The sequence below is a fragment of the Puntigrus tetrazona genome, chromosome 9, assembly GCF_018831695.1.
Source record: "Puntigrus tetrazona isolate hp1 chromosome 9, ASM1883169v1, whole genome shotgun sequence".
Classification (NCBI taxonomy): Eukaryota; Metazoa; Chordata; class Actinopteri; order Cypriniformes; family Cyprinidae; genus Puntigrus; species Puntigrus tetrazona.
The window spans coordinates 16,229,251-16,248,365 of record NC_056707.1 but is presented as its reverse complement, the minus strand read 5'-3'; the positions used below and the strand labels follow the sequence as shown (position 1 = coordinate 16,248,365).

Here is a 19,115-nt window from a genome sequence, read left to right as displayed (position 1 = left end):
TTATCGTTCACTGACTTGAACTTATTTCTACTCTGCTGTTATTCTGCTTTACTACTAGGGCTAACAGCACTTTTGTGTATTTCACAAAAAATATTTTAAATTGTTCAACAATTCTTTAAGATTTCGTGTGATTAGGTTCAGTATTTCTGTGTTCTGATAAAATGGAAAGCTCAGGCATTACAGCAGTGAACTAGTGCCAGCCTGCTCATGAGGTAACCGTGATATTTCATTCATTACATTGGCTCTAATTATCTTTGCTGTTTTTTTTTCTCTTTATATCTTCAGGTTCAGCAGCACTGTCCACCTTAAGGGCTTTTAATCTCATTTTTATGGCTGCAAGGAAGACATTGTAAAGCTATAAGCATTCTGGGACTTATAGCCTTTACGTATATATAGCCTTATATTTTTATGTTCTTTAGTGGAAATTATACATCTGTATCTCTTTCCCTTTCTGTTTATCACTGCATCTGGTACACTTTGGTTATGTATTCATTGTTTGATTTGATTTGGCTCCAGAATCTTATATGGCCAAAATACATATGTTCATGTCGTATCTTATTTGCATATAATAATACATTAAGCAGTAATGTAATACCCCCTATTTTATTCATTTCTGTGATTGAATCAGTTCGAGTGGTATCTTCGAAATGTGTTTAGTTTCGGTTAATTAAAAAGCCCAGTTAATTTTCTCAGTATGTCATTTTCTAATTTTACTTGGTTGATGTTTATTTTTTCCTTTTCATTTAATATGGAAGTCCTCATCCTGAGGCATAGGTTTGGGCAGAATATATGCACCAATGCACTCTCTGCAACCTTCAAAACTCTCATCTGCTTTCAAAGAGATTGCCATACATTTCATTCTTTATAGAGCATGAGAGAAGGAGAGAGAGGCTTCATGGTTGCCACTGAATTGAAGGTCTTTCTTGCGGTTGTAAATTGCCCCAATGATTGTGAGAATATTTCACCCCTTTATTAGTTATGGCGCTGTGTGAGCGATGGTCTTCATTCTTTAGCAGGTACCCTGTGTCACAGACTAATATAATTCTCTCTGCACAGGTTGATTTGCCTACCTTGCCACATACATATATATATATATATATATATATATATATATATATATATATATATATATATATATATATATATATGTGTTTGTGTATATATGTGTGTGTGTTCATCTTTTTCATTCTTGGCTCTATAAATGGGCCGATTGTTTGCGTTCGTCTCAGTCCTCTTTATTTACCGCGTCAGGGTGACAGATTGTTTCCATATTTCTCCTCTGCGCCTCTGTGTCTCAAATGTGCTATATTGCAGGAGGAGGACATTAAATGTTAATGCAGTTAAAAGAGAAACACATTCTCCAAAACATTCAAACGGTTAATGTGCAGCATATCTTTCCCTGGTGTATGGAAAACCCCCAAAATAGCTGAATGAGACAGTATCTCTGACACACAAACCGTTGTAAAAATATTTAGCATCAGGCATGAATGGATCTGTGTCACATACTAGAAGGTGAAACATTTAACTACAAATGTTACAATTGTGCTGTTAGCATAAATGGGGTGCTTTGCCCTAAATGGATATCACACAAAGCATTGGAGCTATTTCAGCATAACTGTGTCATGATTTTGCATCATCCCACTTCAAGTGGCTTTATGCATGTGACATGACTGCAAAATGATAATGCATAATAAAACAGTGGATCCCCAAGAAAGAAAATGTAATCAATTATTCACCCCTTATGTTGTATAAGGGGTGAATAATATAGCTGCATTCTTCCTTACAGTGCAAGCAAATGACATTTCATTGAATTTTATTTTATTCAGTCCATGCTGCATGTGTAATTATTATAACCCAGTGTTTATTGTAGGGAATGGTCAACGTATGACTGGATGGTTACTATTATGTCTCTTGCTTTTAATTTATTGATTTTAGTGCTGCCAAACAATTAACCGCATCCAAAATAAATTTCAAGACATGCACTGTATGTGTGTGTCTTTATATATACATAATAAATATACCCAGTACTCGGTAATATATAATCATATATTATGCAAACACAAACTTTTATTTTGGATGCGATTAATCGTGATTTATCGCTTGACAGCAATAATTTATTTATTAAGAGGCTGAGCTTTTTCTAAGGACTATTGTTATCATCTATATTTTTATTTATATATTTATATGAGTATATATTTTTATTTATAATTTGTTTTTATTATTTACTATTCAGGGGCTTTTACTGGCCTTAACATGCTCGAAAACCTAACTTAGCCAGAAAACCGGCTGTATAAATTCACACATACTTGCACATATTCATATGAAACTCTGTACACTGTAGCCACTTTATGGTCATAGCTCCACCCAACAGGAAGTCGGCTATTCAAGGTTGTTTAAAAAGCGCATTCTGTGGAATTTGATATGCTCGGCATGAAGACTTCCAAACCATAGCCACTAAATTCTGTGAAAATGATCACAAGGCATTTGGTACGCTCAATTGTGAAGGGATTTTTGAAATCTCTTACGGTTTGCCCGTGTTTGGGGCGATTCATTTATGGCGAGGGCCCCTCATCACTGCTTGCGGCTATATTTTATTTAGTTTATTATAATAGCATTACTCAATCAAGTCATATAAACACGTATCAGCTTCATTTCAGCATTTAAAAAAAAAGATTTATTGATTAACCACTAAATTATTGTTTGTACAATGTAGTGAAAATTATAGGAAGCAGGGAACAGGAGGAAGTTGCGATCCTGATATTTATTCTTCTTGCACCATGGTTCAATGCATCAGGGCATTACTAGACCATAGCTCTGACCAGATGTACTGCCCATCTCTTCAACACACATGCTCAGACACCGAGTGCATAGTGGAAGATAGAGTGTGTCAGAGTCCATGGGGACAGCAGAAGGTCAGCAGTGTGTCTGTGCTTGTGTTTATCTGTCAGAGAAGACGAGCGGGATCGTTCAGGTACTGGACATCTGCCGTCGGCTTGGCTCCTGCTCTCCTTACTGCTGGAGCCAGTCGACATGGTTTATTACACTGAAAAATTCCGGCAGCTTAGTTAACTATCACCAGATAACCCGTAAAATCTTCTGTGCTTCACCAAGAGTGTCATATGTACGTGCCGTGGAGTGTGATGTGAAAAATTTGGCTCCTTGTAGACACTCATAGATACTCGTGGGAATGTCCCAGGGGTAGACTCTGTAAGAGGAAGCTGGATAGAGATGGAGAGTAGCGAGTGTCCAGACTGTGTGGGAATGTTATGCCAAACATCCAAGCCAAACTGCCTCTTCTCTGTGAGTAAATCTCACCCTCTCATTTCAAAGATTTTCTTGCACAGATAATCAAGCTGCATCTCAGATTGCACCTCGTCTTCTCTTCACGAGTGTCCCAGATTCTCCCATAATTCCCTAAGCACTCCACCTTCAAACATCTGGAGCAGACAGAAGAGGTGCTACACGATGACCTGTTCCATTCAGCTATTTGTAGCTGAATAAATTCAACGTATTGTTTAGCTTCAATACAAATTAAATCGTAGAACCAACTGGGCTGAACTGCCACAGCATTAGTTTAATAAACTGTTTATAACATTATAATTATATATTTTGAGCAGTTTAATCTGATTGAAATGTTTACTGTTATTCTACTCAACCTACGCTTTTGAACGGTAATGTATGATCTGGATAAATGTTGCTTGGTCTGACATTTTGGTATTTGGTAAATTTGCAAGCTAAACCGTTTAAGTTAAAGATAAAATGTCTGTTAGTCAAACATTAGTGGATCATAGTTAATGTCAAGGCTCATAAAAACACTTTATTTTATGGTTTTTATTATGGGCCTTATTTTTCCCAGTTTAAAGTGCTTTTGCTCCATTGGCTCCTACATAACTTAAAATCTCATCTGCAGTGTTTGAGAGTGGTGGTTTAGATAAAGAAGATCCATGGAGTAGTCTGCATAAATCACTCAGGGGAGTGTCTGGTTTATGGCTTATCAGTAACAAGCATCTGGGCCGGTCGGTCTGATTGATGTTCGCTCTCTTGGATAGGCTACTATTACTTTTTGTTCTCACTGACAGAGAAGAGGTTCAACTGAGCAGATGTTGGTTTAAATGCTAGCATGTCAAACATAAACACAGAACATCTATCAACTGAAGTTTTGCAGCGAGGGGAACTTGGGTTGATAACTGTAGTTTCCGTTGCACCGCAATAAGCTGACCTCACACATCTGACAGTGTTGTACTGTACGCGTCTTTTTCAGTCCGTGTAGCTTCGCTGTAATCTGCAATGATATACTGTATAGTAAGAGGTATTTCCCTGCTCCTGCCAACTGGGTCACAACTGATGAAACGAGTCAGGAAAAGAGGGAGGACTTTCTGCTAGGGAGGTAGTGCATATGTTCAGTAGTTTTTTTGTTTTGTTTTGGGGTTTTTTTTTACTAGTTTTGGGAAAGAGCAAGGAGCTAATGCCTGCTTATGTTGTGATGCATTTTATGGTAATGATTTTTGTGGTTAGTATGAGTCCAACACTCTGAAGAGCACATTTCCTGTTTTATCTGCCCTTTCTATTTTAAGCAAAGCTGTTCGTTTCATGATGGTTGAGCTAGAGTACATTGACGTTTTAACTTTACCATAAAAAAAAAAAAAAAAAAAAATTATAAAGCTGTCTCTGATAATATGCCAATTTCACTGTGGCGCAAAGCATAGGTTAGTCTTTTATTTGATGCTTTTTTTTTAGCTCCACAGCCTCTCCAAGTGTTTGATAATGGAATTGGTTTTAAATAAAATGTTTCACAAGAAATAATTAATTTGTCTATTATAGAAATGGCAAAAACCTACTCAGAATTTTTCAATGGGACCAGAGGACTTGTCATAAAATATTAAATAATTGTATATTTTAGGACATTTATTAACCTTGTTATGAAAGTCTTTAAAGGGCCACATTGTGTAATTTCCTTGGTCTGTGCATTGATTAAACAGCATGGCTTGGTATATTTGAATACGTTAATTGATCTGTGCATTTGTACATTTGTACATTTTGGCGCTTTATTGGATTATTTTTAATTAAGCATAATATATATGTGACCCTCACATTCCATTTATGGCACCAAACGGTCTATGTGGAACTTAAGAAGAAGGAAGTGTGACTTTTAAACTGTGGACTATGCTCTGAGGAAACCCACAGCATGATAAGACTGTGGTTCACACATGCAGAATTATTCATGCATTTATTTACATTTTTTGGTCGGGTTTGTGTACAGCTTATCCGGCTTGTGAACAACTGTTTTACTGTCTTCTAATGGCTGTATGATAGCTGTGTGTGTGTGTGTGTGTGTGTGTGCGTGTGTGTGTGCAAGCATACACGGGGTCATCCACACAAATGTCTGTTTGTGCAGTCTTGCACATTTTTTATAGTTGTGCAAAATTACTAAATAAGCTAGTTTTAATAATGAAAGATGCAGATGTGAAATAAGGTGCTTATAAATGTCAATTAATGTCTAAATAATATTACATTGTTTAAATTTAGCATTAGTGTTTTTTAATTTGATAAAAAATTGATTATTTTGTGCAAAATTAAACTAAATTAAAATCCTTAGTGAAACAATATGTATTATAAAAGACGTGCTTTATTAATAAACCTGAATTGATTGTCTTTCTGTAGATCTGAAGAGGGAAGCGAGCATCTGCCACATGCTGAAACATCCTCACATAGTGGAGCTTCTGGAGACCTACAGCTCTGATGGGATGCTCTACATGGTGTTTGAGTTGTAAGTCCTTCACTCTGTTCTTCGCTTGTTCTTTTGTTCCAATGAAATTTAAAATTCAACGAAAGTCCAACACTTCCATGTGGTTTTAGTATATGCAGCCTTACGCACCACGTTAGTTCCAGAACTAACGGTACAGTACTAAAGTACTGAGAGACGATTTCTAGACGATCTATTTCCCAGTGCTATGTAAGGGTTAGGGTTAGGGTTAGAAAGATTGAGGACACTGTGATCAAAGATGTGTTTTTGATGTCTCTTTTGGGTTACCACAATTAGTTTGGGTGCTATGAATTAGTTCCTGATAAGGCCCTTATGTAAAAGGGTTTTGTGTTACTTCAAGGTTATTTTGAAGCATATTGTGGTGAAGCTGGGTCAGTGAACTCTAAAATCATCTCAAAACAATGCATGAACATGCTCTGCTCTTTCTTGAGTGGCCCGTGTTTGTTAGGAATAGGGTGTAGGTTTAGTTGTGCAGTATAGAGTGAGCTTTTTAATTCCTCAAATGCTAAATGCTCATATGCTTATCTAAAGTGCAGAGCTTTCCTCAAATAACTTTCATTCAGTGTGAGTTCTTATCTGGAGAAGCGCAGCTGCCTCTCAAGGGATTTTCTTTAAAGGCCTTAGAGATCCGAGCCGACACAAAAGCTGGGGCTTCTAGGACTCGTCTGCCCCCTGGAAACAACACCGTTACGGTCTTGGTTTTTAAGCATTGGAAAGATTTTCAATCAGAAAGTGTTCATTTCTGAGAATGGCCACACTTAACCCAGTCCATAATTCATGGTTCAATTTGTGCTCAGAGATGATAGCCAAGTACCAGGGAAGCAAAAATCACACTCGAGACGGGTCTTGCAATACATGTCTACACACTGAAAGTTGTGAAATAGCAAGACAGACACCAAAAACAGTTTTTTAAACTTTAATATACAGTATGGTGAAGTTTGGAAGAGATTTCCGTGTAGGGGGTTTAGGCAAAATATATATTTTTTGCTCTTATCTCGCAGATGTGTAAAGTTGAACCAGAAATAGATTTTAAATCTTTGTTTGACTTTACATTGCTGATGAGTTTCCTGACTTGTTCTTTCAGCATGGATGGAGCAGATCTCTGCTTTGAGATCGTGAAGAGAGCAGACGCTGGTTTTGTTTACAGTGAGGCAGTAGCCAGGTAAAACACTTTAATCCATTTCCTGATCCTGTGCACTTCTTAAAGCTGTAGATTTCTTTGTTAAAAGTGATAAACACAGAAAAAAATTGTAACCTTTTTTAATCACAGTCACTTGAGGTAAACTAGGCCAATGAGGTTTGAAATGAATACTGGTTTCTGTCTTTTCTCGCTCTCCTTCTTTTTAGTCACTACATGAGACAGATCCTAGAGGCTTTGCGGTACTGCCATGACAACAACATCATTCACCGGGATGTGAAGGTAAGTTCAGTGCTGTCTAGTGCTTTAGATGTCTGCTGACCAAAACCCTTTTTTATACGTTGACATATCTTAAGCGGTTTTCACACCATTGAAAAACTCCAGTTTTGCAATCAGTTTTGCAATTAATGAAAATGTTAAAGACAGGACAGTTACTTGCGCTTTAGGTTTTTAAAAATCTTTATTTTCAGTATGTTAATTTGTTAAAAGTTAAACATGAAAACAAAAACATTTGCTACATTTATATTTACTGCGCAAAATATTATTGACTCCCAAAATATTTGCCATTGATCAGACAATCGCTGAATCTTACTGAATGTCTCATCTGTGTTCAATAAATGCAAACACAAAGTTACGAGTAGTATCCGTATTGTGGATTTTTCGTGTGTTATGTGTCTGTATTTATACTGAATGTGTGATTTGCAAGAGAAAATTAAGCATTTGCATTCGTCTCAGAAAAATGCTAATCTACCATCACCAGCCTCAGGGCAATCAGATCTTATTAGAACAAAGATGATCTTGATGACAAAGGTCTGTGAATCATAATTTTCTCCTGTCACCTGTAATTTTTTTGCATTTTTTTGAAAGAAATTTATGCTGAAAGGATGCATTACGTTGCTCAAAAGTAACAAAGACGTATAATGTTACAGACAATTTCTATTTTTAATATATTGTGCTCTTTGAACATTATTCATCAAGGAAGAAAGATTTCACTTTTATGATTTACTGATACGTTCATATTGTTCTCTGCAAATTGGTTTGTATATTTGGCATATACAACTTTTCTGTCTGCTTACACTGAGACTCAGGTTTGCCTTTTAATTAGACTGACTGTATTCATGTAAAATGGCTTTATGGAGCTAGCTATCTGCCTGAGATTAGAATGACGGTGCAAAAGCAAAATAGGTAACTATAATCTTTTCTATTTTATAGGAGTAATGATGCCCATATTGAAACCCCTGACAGGATCTAATATTTACTGTCTGTAAAGTAATGACCTTTAATGCCGCTTTCATTATAAACGTAGATGGATACCTGCTCCATCATGCATCATTACCTGTGACACACTCGTATGTGTGCGCTGCAAAAAAATAAAAGCACCATTTGCAAGTACGCATGCTTTGTTTACACATCTACAATGATGGAAAGCTCATCGCATTTACCACAGTGACCAGCATGCAAATAGAAACGGAAGAGTGGCTAAATGTAATGTACTAAAAAAGCAGCAAGCAGCCCTGCGAGAACTGTAACAATAGCATATGTTTGAAAAACAACCTGAATAGTTATTAAAAAGTAAAACTAATTATGCATGCTGTAAATGTGTGAGAAAACACATCAGTGGTATAGTTCACATAAAAAATGTAGCAACATCTTTTCTTCTATAGATTATAAATGTATTACAGGCACTATTACAGTAAGAATTGGTGTCATTGGTTTGGGATTGGAAGAAGACTGAATGCATAAAAACTAAGGCTACAGAATTGATGTTTAGAATGACAGGAAAATGAATAAATGATGACACAATTATCTATTTAAAGCTACACAAAGTACTTTTGCGATTTAATGTGGCATGAGAATGGAAGCATCAGTCTGACTTGTAGCAGATTTTCAAAACACTTTGTTATTTTAAAGGAAATTGCAACTTGCAAAATACTTGTTTGCATTGGGTTCTACTGTGCGCCTCTCCTCATATCCTCTTTTATAAAGCACTTCTTAGCGCTGTCATTTCACAAAAGTTCTCACAGCATAACATCCATACTAAAGAACAATGGACATGCGGAAGTTATCCAATATAAAGAGATGCCCTTTTATTTAGATCTAGTTCAGGAAGTTTCTTACTTTTCTATGCTTGTGTGCGTCCACACAACATTTTCCTGTAAGGGAACATCGTTCAAAATGAGACTCCTTTTGTTTCCGTGTACAGTTTCCTCTCAAGCAATGTTTAAAGACACGCACTTGCCTGAGATATCTGTCCCATGTTAGACTTTGATGATTGACTGTCATTTTTGCTAGCACGTAATCTCAACAGGCTAAGAGTATGCTTACGGAACGTCTTGTCCAGCAGGAAGTACATGATGGGGTCTGTGCTACATCGCAGAGTTGCTAAGCAGAGCAGGATGCTCTTCACCTCCACGTACACGGACAGTGGATGGCAAGCGTCTCTGGGAGGTGATGCGGGCAAAGACTGTTCATTGACGATATGAACGAAGATGGCTTTGTAGATGTGGTGCGGCAGGAGGCAGACCACCAGCACCACCATAATGACAACAATATTCCGAAACACTCTTGCGTAGACTCGCTGGCTGTCTGAGATGACCGCTCTTCTCCTTGACCTCCAGATGTGCCTGATCACTGCCATGTAAGCGCATAAGACCAACAGGAAGAAGACAAAGAAAAGTGAAACTGCCACTAACGCAAAGACTTGAGATCCTTCCCCGCCAACCTCCACTCCTACGCTGTAACACACTTCATCCCTGTTGCTGCCATCCACGTTCTTAGCCTCCCTGATTGAGTACAGCACCACAAAGGATGTGACCGATATGGCTACGATGACCCAAGTGGCCGTGCACATCGCATAGGCCAGTTTCGCATGTTTTTTTCGACAGAGGAAGGCACCTGGTAGAACTTTAAGCCACCGGCTTGGACGATCAGCATGGGAGTGTTGAATCAGAGAGGCGAAGCGACTGAGCGCCACCCAGCTCAATATCATCACCCCAATGCAGATGTTGATGTGGATCACTGGAGTTAGACCATTTATTGCTGTTTGGCACATGGCGTCGTGTTTGTGCCATTTGGTCCCAAGTGAGTAGTATGTCGCCTGGAATGGCATGGTGAGGCAGAGCAACAAGTTTGAGATCCCTAGATTTATCAGGTAGATGTGAGTGGACGTTTTGATGGCAATTTTACGTATGAACACCCAGACAGAAATAGCATTCCCTGGCAGGCCGGTGATAGACAAAATGGTGTAGATAATGGGCAGAACTACATTTGTAGTGGACGTTTGGCACAGGTTAGATTCAGCATGTGAATCGTTTGCCATTTAGCTTTCGGAAAAAAAGATTCCCATTAGCTGAGGAAAGAAACAATTGAAAAGGTTATATAGCAGTTAAAAATTAGTTGTCAGACTTGCTATACATTATAAGATTTGACTTTAAACTAAGGGTTTACTGTTAGTACATACAGTGAAACTTATATTCTAATGAAAACCTCAGGTTTCTTTTTTCTTTGTTTACAGAAGTAACTTTAGATATCACTTACATTACTGGAAATAGTTTACCTCAATTGGAGAAGCTCATAAACCACTTTCCCAATAAACCATGTTTTCTTTTTTTGTTAACATAGTTGATTTCTCTGGAGAAAATATAACATGACTTTAAGTTTTAAAAAGTAAATATATATAGCTATATATAATGTTAGCAGATATTCTGTAGTTATTACATACTTTTCAGCAGTAAAGTGTTTTTACAGCATTTCATAAAAGACATTTCAGCAAAAAAAATGTTAAAGTCTTTTTCTTACCTTTATCTTTATATATGATTTGTAAAGTTAAAGATATGTGGACTTTTCATTACGAATTGTGCTATAAATTTGTATTCAGTTCATAGGAGTCATTTAAAATTAAAAGTAGAACACTCTTAAAATATGTGTGTGTGTGTGTGTGTGTGTGTGTATATATATATATATATATATATATATATATATATATATATATATATATATATACACACACACACATATATACATACATACATACACACACATACACACAATATACAATATGTGCATATATATATTACACACATATATTTTAGAGAGTTTTAATTGTAAATTACTTATTTGTGTAGCAATATCAGAGTAAGAATATAATGAGTGATATAGGCAATGTAATACACTTACCTCTGTAAATGCAGTCACTGATGTATGTAAAAACCCATCTGTAAATTGCTTTGCTTTGGACCGCCTCCCTAGACTGGCTGTCTAAAGGAAGTGACATCTGAGCATAAGTAATGATAGCTTAGTTCTCTTTTGCAAGGTTCCTTTCACAGAAGCACTTGGCTTTCATAGCAGAACTGCTGTGAAACTGTGAAAGGTGCTTTTTGTTACCATTGCTTCACAAAGTAGCTTAAACAAATTTTTATAGAATAGTTAAAATAATAGGCACATGCAGAAGTGTTTTTTGGATCTGACATTCCAGTACGATGTAGTCTTTTTTGCAAAAATCTTCTGGTTTCTTTTCAATAACGTTTTTTTTGTAACATATCTGCTTTTGTATATTTTTACCCAAAGCTGAGCTTTATTGTAAACTGGTCTTTCCCTTTTCTTTATTGCTAGGATACCTGTCAAGGACTTAAATTGTCTGCTCACGACCTCTTGTGGTTTATTTGACACATTGCAATTTAAGTACTGTACAAAAGAAATGCTAGAATCAGCCTAACGCATATATTGACGATTTCTGGGATTAGATTTTATATTTAAAATTTTATGATTATATAAGTATAATTTGTTGTAGTTTTAGCACACAACAATACCTGAATGTGGTTCACAGAGCTATTTTTCACCGTATGATATGCACCAAGACCTTCAACAGATTAGCCCATAAAATAATAAATGATTCCAGATACCCAAAAAGACATACTCTTTCTTTTTCTTCCAAAAAATCCCTTCCAAAAACAATCTTTACTCAATCAATGACCCACATATCAGACATCCAGTGTTGTAAGGGATCTTTAACCTTGCTGAGGGATATCGCTTATCATTTAGTAAGACCCAGCCACACCAAACAGCCTTTACAACTGTTATAACCCTAGAAAAGTTAACCAAATGATGTGTTCCAGAATGTGTTGAGTTTGTCATGTGAGGAACTTTGCAGTGAATGAAAACTGACTGTGCAAAGGATGTTGGTGCAACATTTAATACTATAAGTTAATAGATACAAAAGTAGATCGAAAACATTAATGCAAAGCCTTTAAGTTTAGTTGGCATTAATATCCAACACATTCTTTAAGCACTGTTGTGGTATGTACTATATGCTGAGCTGCCACACTACCTTATACACTGGCCGTAAGTGTTGCTTTTGGTGAACAGTAATACATGCAAACAGTTCCCTGAGGTTAGCATGCTTCACAGCTTCCTGCTTGTATCACACAGGAAATGCAAAGGTACATCCAATTTTATTCTAATTTCCCAATATTTTGATGTTGGTTGTTGGTTTCATTTTTATTTGACTCTTCAGCATGTTCTGTCACATTTATAGTATGTATTTGAGGTGTGTCCAGGGTCTTGGAGATCTCAGTCTTTGGTTTGACTCTTTGGTTGCGATTGGCCCGACAGCAACGCAAACGAAACACCAGCTGGAGGACAGGATGCAGGCAGCAGCTGAGAGCTGCAATGAAGATGGTGCCTGTTTTAATCCTGTACTCCTTCTGACAGTTTTTATGCTCTGATGTTAATAAGATGATCCTTTGCACATGGTAGGGTAGGAAGCAGAGTACAAACATTATGACCGAGGCCAGGATCTTCCTGCGAACCTTCAGACCTCCTCCAGGCCCAAATCCGGCACCTACTAGACTTCCTCCCCTTATCTTTTGCAGATGGAAGACCAGCAGGCTATAGCTGACCAGCATCAAGCACAAAATGAAGAAGAATGTCAACACACCTAAGGAGTGGATAGTTTTGAACTGATCTTTATAGTGAATATAACTATTGACAACTTGGTCAAAGCAGGTCCCATTCATTTGTAGATTCATTTTGACCCCCATGCTAGTGCCCACAACTGTGATGAAAACCAGCCAGGTACAAAAGCAGAGGATCCAACAAGACTGTGTATGTTTGAAGATCTGAAATAAGGCGTAGCCTGGTTTTACTACTGTGGTATAGCGATTAATGCTGGTCCACAAAAGGAAACACATGTTGCAATAGAGGTTTATGTAGAAGCATGAAAAAATGATTAGCTCTGCTGCATTGCAAGCTGGAGCTCCAGATTGCCAGTTGTCGTATTCTTTGTAGTAGGCTATTCTGAAGAAAAAACTGCAGCACATCAGCAGGTCTGATATGATTATGTTCAAAGTGAAGATGACAGTGGGTGTCCTCTCTGATCTCCAAAGATCCACCAAGACTATTCCATTGGCTGGAAGGCCCAGAATGGCCAAAGCCAGATAGAGCCAAGGCAAGATGGTTTTATGACTTTCTTCAGGTTGTATCATGCATGTGCAACTGAAATACAGAAAGAAGAAAGTGAAAACAAGAAAGCTTCTCATCTTTGAATGTAAATTAGCTCATTTTGATCTTGACACACACTAAATTTACTTAATATAAATATTAATACAAAATATTATTGTTTATTTGGGGACATTCTATTGACGTTATGTTTTTTTTCTACTGTATGAGCAGTTTTTTAGATTTTTCATTCTTTTATGATTTATATGCTTTTGATTTATTTGCCCACAATTTACTGATAATACTCTACGTATGAGGACATTTGGACCCCAAAACGTAGTGAATACAGGCACACACAGACACAAATCACAGGACAAAAATTGGGATCATTAAGCTTTTTTTAATATTTCTGAAAGTCTCTTATGCTCAAAAAACCTGGGTTTCCAAATAAATAAACAAAAAAAACAGAATTTCACATTTCACCGCTACAGATGTCTTTATCAGACACATTTTCTACCTCTGTTTTATAAGCCATTAATTACATCCATTCAACATTACAGTACAATTTAAAGCCTTTGTTTTTAGCATCCATTAGGCTTTAAAAAAATAACAACTTTTAATTTGTTAACTTAAAACAATCTTCTCATAATTAAATATAGATGCATATTTATTCAATTTACAGAAGTTGCCAGTGTGCTTACTGGCGGCTTGTCTGATCTTCTGAACAGCTTTGTCATTCTAACATACGGATCTGCTCATTTCTTTCTATAACTGCTTTCTTCACAATGTTGAAACCAGTTTTTGTTTCTTAATATTATTGTGAAACCATTATAATTAATTCAAATGTTTGGGCTATTTGAAGCAAGGATTCACTAAATTGAAGAAAATTATTAGAGAAACATTAGAGAAATTTGTAGTGTTAAAGAACATTTCTGTTTCAAATAAATGCTGTTATTTGGGGCTTTCTGTTCGTTAAAGAATCCTGTTTTAACCTTGACGGCCCAATTGTTTGATGTTTTACTAAAAACAGTCTTTATGGTTATGATTGTGGACACAAAGCATGGCAGGATTGCATCAGAGAAAAAGAATAGTGGGTGAAAACTATACGTGATGGGGACCATCAAGCATTAAGAAAGGGTTGTATTCAAACAACACAGACCTACCACAGCAAATCTTTAAAGGGCTGCAGTTGATAAAACTAATCACAAACAACAGTGCTTCTACTCTTACTCGTCAATAACATAAAATGATGTCCCGCAAATTAATCAACAATCTGACCAGGTTGTAAACACACAAGCTAACCTACTAACTTACGTGATGCAACGCAAGTGTAAAGCATAGCTGCAGAGCAAGATAAGTGCAGTAAGAAACTGTACCTTTGATTGCAGACTATACTATTTCCTTCGGTGCAATTGATTGTAAAGTTCCCTTGCATAGACATGATGCTTATTCCTTTACTCGCAGTCATATTCGTGACGTTTTACTTGCAGAATGTTGTGCGTATGTAAACTCTTTGTGGGTGGGGTGTGCACCCGACATAGGAACTCTGTACGTTTACTTTCAACCACATCCTGAAAACATTTCATTTTCAGTGGCACAGTTTGCACCAAACTCGGGCATTTGTTTAGAAATTTAATAGTATCATTTTTTTAGCAATGTTGCATATTTAATGAACTGATAATTAAACTATTAATATATAGCTGTAATAAAACTGACCTAAAAATGACTAATCTTTGCGTATGCATTTAAATATTTTTCAGTGACTACACCATTTTGTTCGCCAGTGGGTTTTTTTTCTGTTACGTATTAAGCTCTCTCTCTCTCTATGAGCAACCTGCTCATTTGAATGAGAAGGTGTTTCACCACTAGGAGGTACCCGAAGCCCTGTGCTGCTCTTTCTACGGATTAACCCTCTTTGGTTTTCTCATAATATGATGTCAAACATAATATATCAGGCATCGTATCAGTTAAATTGCTGTTACAGTTCTTGTATAAGTTTAATAGGTTTTTTTTTACACACTATACACAGTATATATATTTATTACAGATGATCCCATATATAACTGCAGTACATAAAATGTGTTTGGTCTACAGAAAAAAGGACAAAAAGAAACTAGCATGTATTCATGTGAGCATTTTAGAGCTTACTGATAATAAACGCATGCATGCATGGAAGCAATGAAAACACAGCTACAACAGTTAAATGGAGTATGGTTAACTAACACTTTATAATAAGGTTTAGTTTGTTAACATTAGTCAATGCCTTAGATTTCATGAACTAACAGTAAACGATTATTTTACTGCATTCATTATAATTGGTTAATGGTTTTTTTTTTTTTCAAATTTTAATACAGAATTTTGTAACTATTCAAACTGTAGAAATTAAAATGAGATCATATGTAATGAACATATAATAAGAATGAACAATTATACATATAGACAAATTTTTCTGTGTTTTTAAGTTATTTTATTAACCTTGATTAATAAAAAAGCTTTAAAAATGTTATTTGTTGGTTCATGATGCAGTAAATAATGTTAAAAAGCATGTTAACTAACTATTTTTAACTTTACTATGTTAATTAACTATTTTTGTGTGATCATTTGGTAAAATATAATGTACATCGCTTTAAAAGGTAGTGTTTCTGATGAATATCAAAAAAATAGATTCACAATGTAAGATTTTCTTTAACTTTGCTGTGCACATGTAAATAAAACCATTCTTGCATAGTAAAAAAAATGCTGTATGTACATTTAAACAGTTTGTATCTTTTTAAAACATTTAAAGCACCATTTTATCTGTTGTTTTTGATGGTTTGACGTCCTGAGTGTTCATAGGCAGAGCTGAATTGATATTTGGCAGCTCCTGTGGAGTGTCAATAGAACTTATCAGTCTTTTGTCGTTTTGCTGACAAAAGCTGTTACAGATGGTCTTCAGCATCACTTTGCGAATAGAACTACAGAACAAAAAGTACATGACTGGATCAAGACAGCTATTAAAGGCAGACAGTAGCAGGACTACTTCATTGGTTTTATCCAACACACTTATCCATTCGCAAGTGGTGTCTATTGCTATCTGTGACATGATATAGAAAATCCTAACAGAGTGGTAAGGCACAAAACATATAGTGAAGAGAAAAAGCACGAAGAATGACTTCCATGCAGTTTTGTGGTACTTGGCAGCATTTGGAAAATCCGGTTTGTTTTTGGAGGTTGTTAGCAGATTCATTCCAATCCTTCCGTAGGAGATTAGCAATGCACCGTAGACCAGCCAAAACAAACCAACGATGGCAAAGTTGAAATAGGCTTTCCATTTGGATTCGTGCAGTGTTTTGTACTGGAAACACTGTTCGGTTTTAACTTTCTCTGTATCCAGGACGATGAGGCAAATGCCACAAACAAACGCCACAGCCCAGATGACACTGCAGAGAAGTATGCTCCATTGACTATCCAGGAATATCCTCCTACAGGACAACCTTTGAAATTTCAGATAACGATCTACACTAATGAAGCCCAGTAAAACTATACTAATGTACATGTTTATGTAAAAGATAATGCCCACCATCTTGCACAGTAATGGCGGCAGCACCCACCGATCATTGTTGGAATGGTACACCACTCGGAAAGGCAGGCAGATCACAAGGAGCAAGTCGGCGAGGGCCAGGTTAATTAGGAAAATGCGAACTGAGTTTTTCTTCGGATGTACCCGTAGAAACACCCAGAGAGCCAGCAGGTTCCCAGACAACCCGAACAGAAAGAAGAGTGAATAGAAAAAAGCCAGCGGGACCTGCAAGCTGGTGTTGTCCGTTTGGCAGCTTGACTGGGGAATTTTCGACATGGTGGTCAGCGATGCAGTGGGGAAAAATTGAGATTTGTTTTTTGTCATTGCGTGTGTATATATCAGACCCTAGACAAAACAGAAAAGCGTAGCAATACAGAACAGTTTTAATACCTTGAAATGTAACAAAATTTCTGATGCACGGGTAATAGGAAATTGTAGAGTAATTTACCTTGTAAATTCTGTCCATTGGAGAACTTCTCTGTTGTGTTTCTTTTTAAATGTGTCTGTTTAATCTCAATTCAGATCTCTTTGCAAGCTTCCTTTTAAGCTCTTCCTTTTTTACACTCTTGCACACCTCATAGCACAGCTGTGCACCAGTTAAGATCAAAATAAAGTGTGCAAGCTCTCTTAAAAGGGAAGAGCATTTCTCGAAACCATATTTCAATTCCTCCTTACATGACACAAAAACAGACAGATGAGGGCTACTTAACAATTATATTACTATATATATAAAAATGTAGTCATGATTTTTTTAAACTGTTTTAATCATGGTTGATACTCCTCTTGTTGAACTTTGATAATTGCAGATCAGTCATATTATCTCCTGGACACACACACACACACACACACATATATTTTTAACTTTTACCTTGACTTCTAATTTTAATTCCAGGTGGTATGTGCTGCAGAGTAACATGTCTTTTTTTGTTTTTTTGCAGCCTCATTGTGTGTTGCTAGCATCAAAGGAGAATTCTGCTCCGGTGAAACTTGGTGGATTTGGTGTGGCTATACAGCTAGGAGAGTCTGGATTAGTGGCTGGAGGTACATGGAAATATCCTGTTATAGGTTAAACTTGTAAAACATTAACATTTTCTGTGTACATGCACAGCATTCTAAGGGCTTTAGTGGATGCATATAGAAACATCTAGGCAAAAAGATTCATATGTAGTAAAAGCATATAATTAAAGCACAATTTCAATTTATTTTGGCTTGAAGAACTGAAACACTTCAGCACAAGGTTTCATTTCTATCACACAAGACTAATCATGAATAAAGTTCCTTATATTATTGGACAGAACTTTCACTCAGTGTCACTTTATAAATTAACTCATTAATGATTTTGATTTGATTTGGGAGCTTTCTTGTGCTTAATTGTTCAAACCTTGTATCAGCGACAGCTGTTTGTATGTATTTGAGTGGATGCTTACATGTCACATGCTGTTTGTGCCACAGGCCGGGTGGGCACTCCACACTTCATGGCCCCTGAGGTGGTAAAAAGAGAACCTTACGGGAAACCTGTGGATGTTTGGGGCTGCGGAGTCATCCTCTTCATCCTCTTGAGTGGCTGCCTGCCCTTTTATGGCACCAAAGAACGCCTGTTTGAAGCAATCATAAAAGGAAAATATAAGGTTAGATATATAGGTTACTTTTTAACAAAGTCTGTTAAGATTAAATAAAGACAGGTTTTGACTGTTTGAAGTTTGGTGAAAGTGACAACATATACTGATTTGTTCAAGGTCTGAGGTAAGACAGCTACTTAATACACACAGATCACTTGGTTCATCATTTGGTCCATCACTGTCACAAGTACATTGGAGCCAGTATCATATAAAGCTGTTTTTTATTGGTCTAAACTGAGTAAAGGCATTTTAAGGCTTGAAACACTGATCTGATCTTAAATCAGGAACCACTAGCTTCAGATTAAAATTTTACCACATTAATTGTTCAAAACAACTTTAGTTAGTTCCAGTTCTCTAATTTGGTCAGAGAATGAAAGTTAAGATAGTTTTAGTTGAATTTTTGGGTGAGTCTTTCCATTAAAATATCAAGTGAAATACGTTGGACTTATATATTTTTGTCCTTGGTCAGCTTTCCACACAATTTAAAGTGAATGGTGATTTTTAATCTAGCATAAAAGTAGATTTCTGAGCATCTGAGCATTGGTGTTGGTGCAAGAATCATTTTGTTGGAAAAGTGCTATGAGAGGATCTAGGTTTGAT

General features: G+C 36.5%; 4 protein-coding genes across 11 annotated transcripts in view; 1 reads left to right on the top strand and 3 right to left on the bottom strand.

Annotated features, from left to right (window-relative positions):
* The window catches only part of LOC122351999 (peripheral plasma membrane protein CASK-like), a 96,485-nt gene that overhangs the window by 52,092 nt on the left and 25,278 nt on the right, over positions 1-19,115 (top strand). For all 6 annotated transcript variants that reach the window (XM_043249460.1, XM_043249459.1, XM_043249458.1 and 3 more), the window contains 5 exons: positions 5,662-5,767; positions 6,849-6,926; positions 7,112-7,184; positions 17,835-17,937; positions 18,349-18,524. In XM_043249460.1, coding sequence (XP_043105395.1) covers positions 5,662-5,767; positions 6,849-6,926; positions 7,112-7,184; positions 17,835-17,937; positions 18,349-18,524 — 536 coding nt within the window. The remainder of the gene's footprint in view (positions 1-5,661; positions 5,768-6,848; positions 6,927-7,111; positions 7,185-17,834; positions 17,938-18,348; positions 18,525-19,115) is intronic.
* On the bottom strand, positions 8,713-11,160 carry LOC122352002 (probable G-protein coupled receptor 82). 3 transcript variants are annotated; one of them, XM_043249463.1, is made up of 2 exons: positions 11,079-11,160; positions 8,713-10,251 (listed from the first exon to the last, which is right to left on the bottom strand). In XM_043249463.1, the coding sequence occupies exon 2, from the start codon at positions 10,219-10,221 to the stop codon at positions 9,124-9,126; it is 1,098 nt and encodes a 365-aa protein (XP_043105398.1). In that variant the 5' UTR covers positions 10,222-10,251; positions 11,079-11,160; the 3' UTR covers positions 8,713-9,123. The 3 variants fall into 3 exon arrangements, with proteins under 3 accessions (XP_043105398.1, XP_043105399.1, XP_043105400.1); XM_043249464.1 differs by lacking the exon at positions 11,079-11,160 and adding an exon at positions 10,440-10,807; XM_043249465.1 differs by lacking the exon at positions 11,079-11,160 and adding an exon at positions 10,459-10,807.
* Positions 12,078-15,089, bottom strand: LOC122352001 (cysteinyl leukotriene receptor 2-like). Its single transcript, XM_043249462.1, has 2 exons — positions 14,714-15,089; positions 12,078-13,394 (listed from the first exon to the last, which is right to left on the bottom strand). The coding sequence occupies exons 1-2, from the start codon at positions 14,803-14,805 to the stop codon at positions 12,353-12,355; spliced, it is 1,134 nt and encodes a 377-aa protein (XP_043105397.1). The 5' UTR covers positions 14,806-15,089; the 3' UTR covers positions 12,078-12,352.
* On the bottom strand, positions 15,310-17,828 carry LOC122352000 (probable G-protein coupled receptor 34). The gene is made up of 2 exons (XM_043249461.1): positions 17,345-17,828; positions 15,310-17,241 (listed from the first exon to the last, which is right to left on the bottom strand). The coding sequence occupies exons 1-2, from the start codon at positions 17,360-17,362 to the stop codon at positions 16,117-16,119; spliced, it is 1,143 nt and encodes a 380-aa protein (XP_043105396.1). The 5' UTR covers positions 17,363-17,828; the 3' UTR covers positions 15,310-16,116.

Bases quoted from the DNA above. Each gene is read 5' to 3' on its own strand.
- LOC122352002 (XM_043249463.1), bottom strand. From the start codon at position 10,221: ATGGCAAACGATTCACATGCTGAATCTAACCTGTGCCAAACGTCCACT.
- LOC122352001 (XM_043249462.1), bottom strand. From the start codon at position 14,805: ATGACTGCGAGTAAAGGAATAAGCATCATGTCTATGCAAGGGAACTTT. The intron at 13,395-14,713 runs GTACAGTTTCTT...TCTGTATTTCAG, and splicing joins AGTATAGTCTGCAATCAAAG to TTGCACATGCATGATACAAC.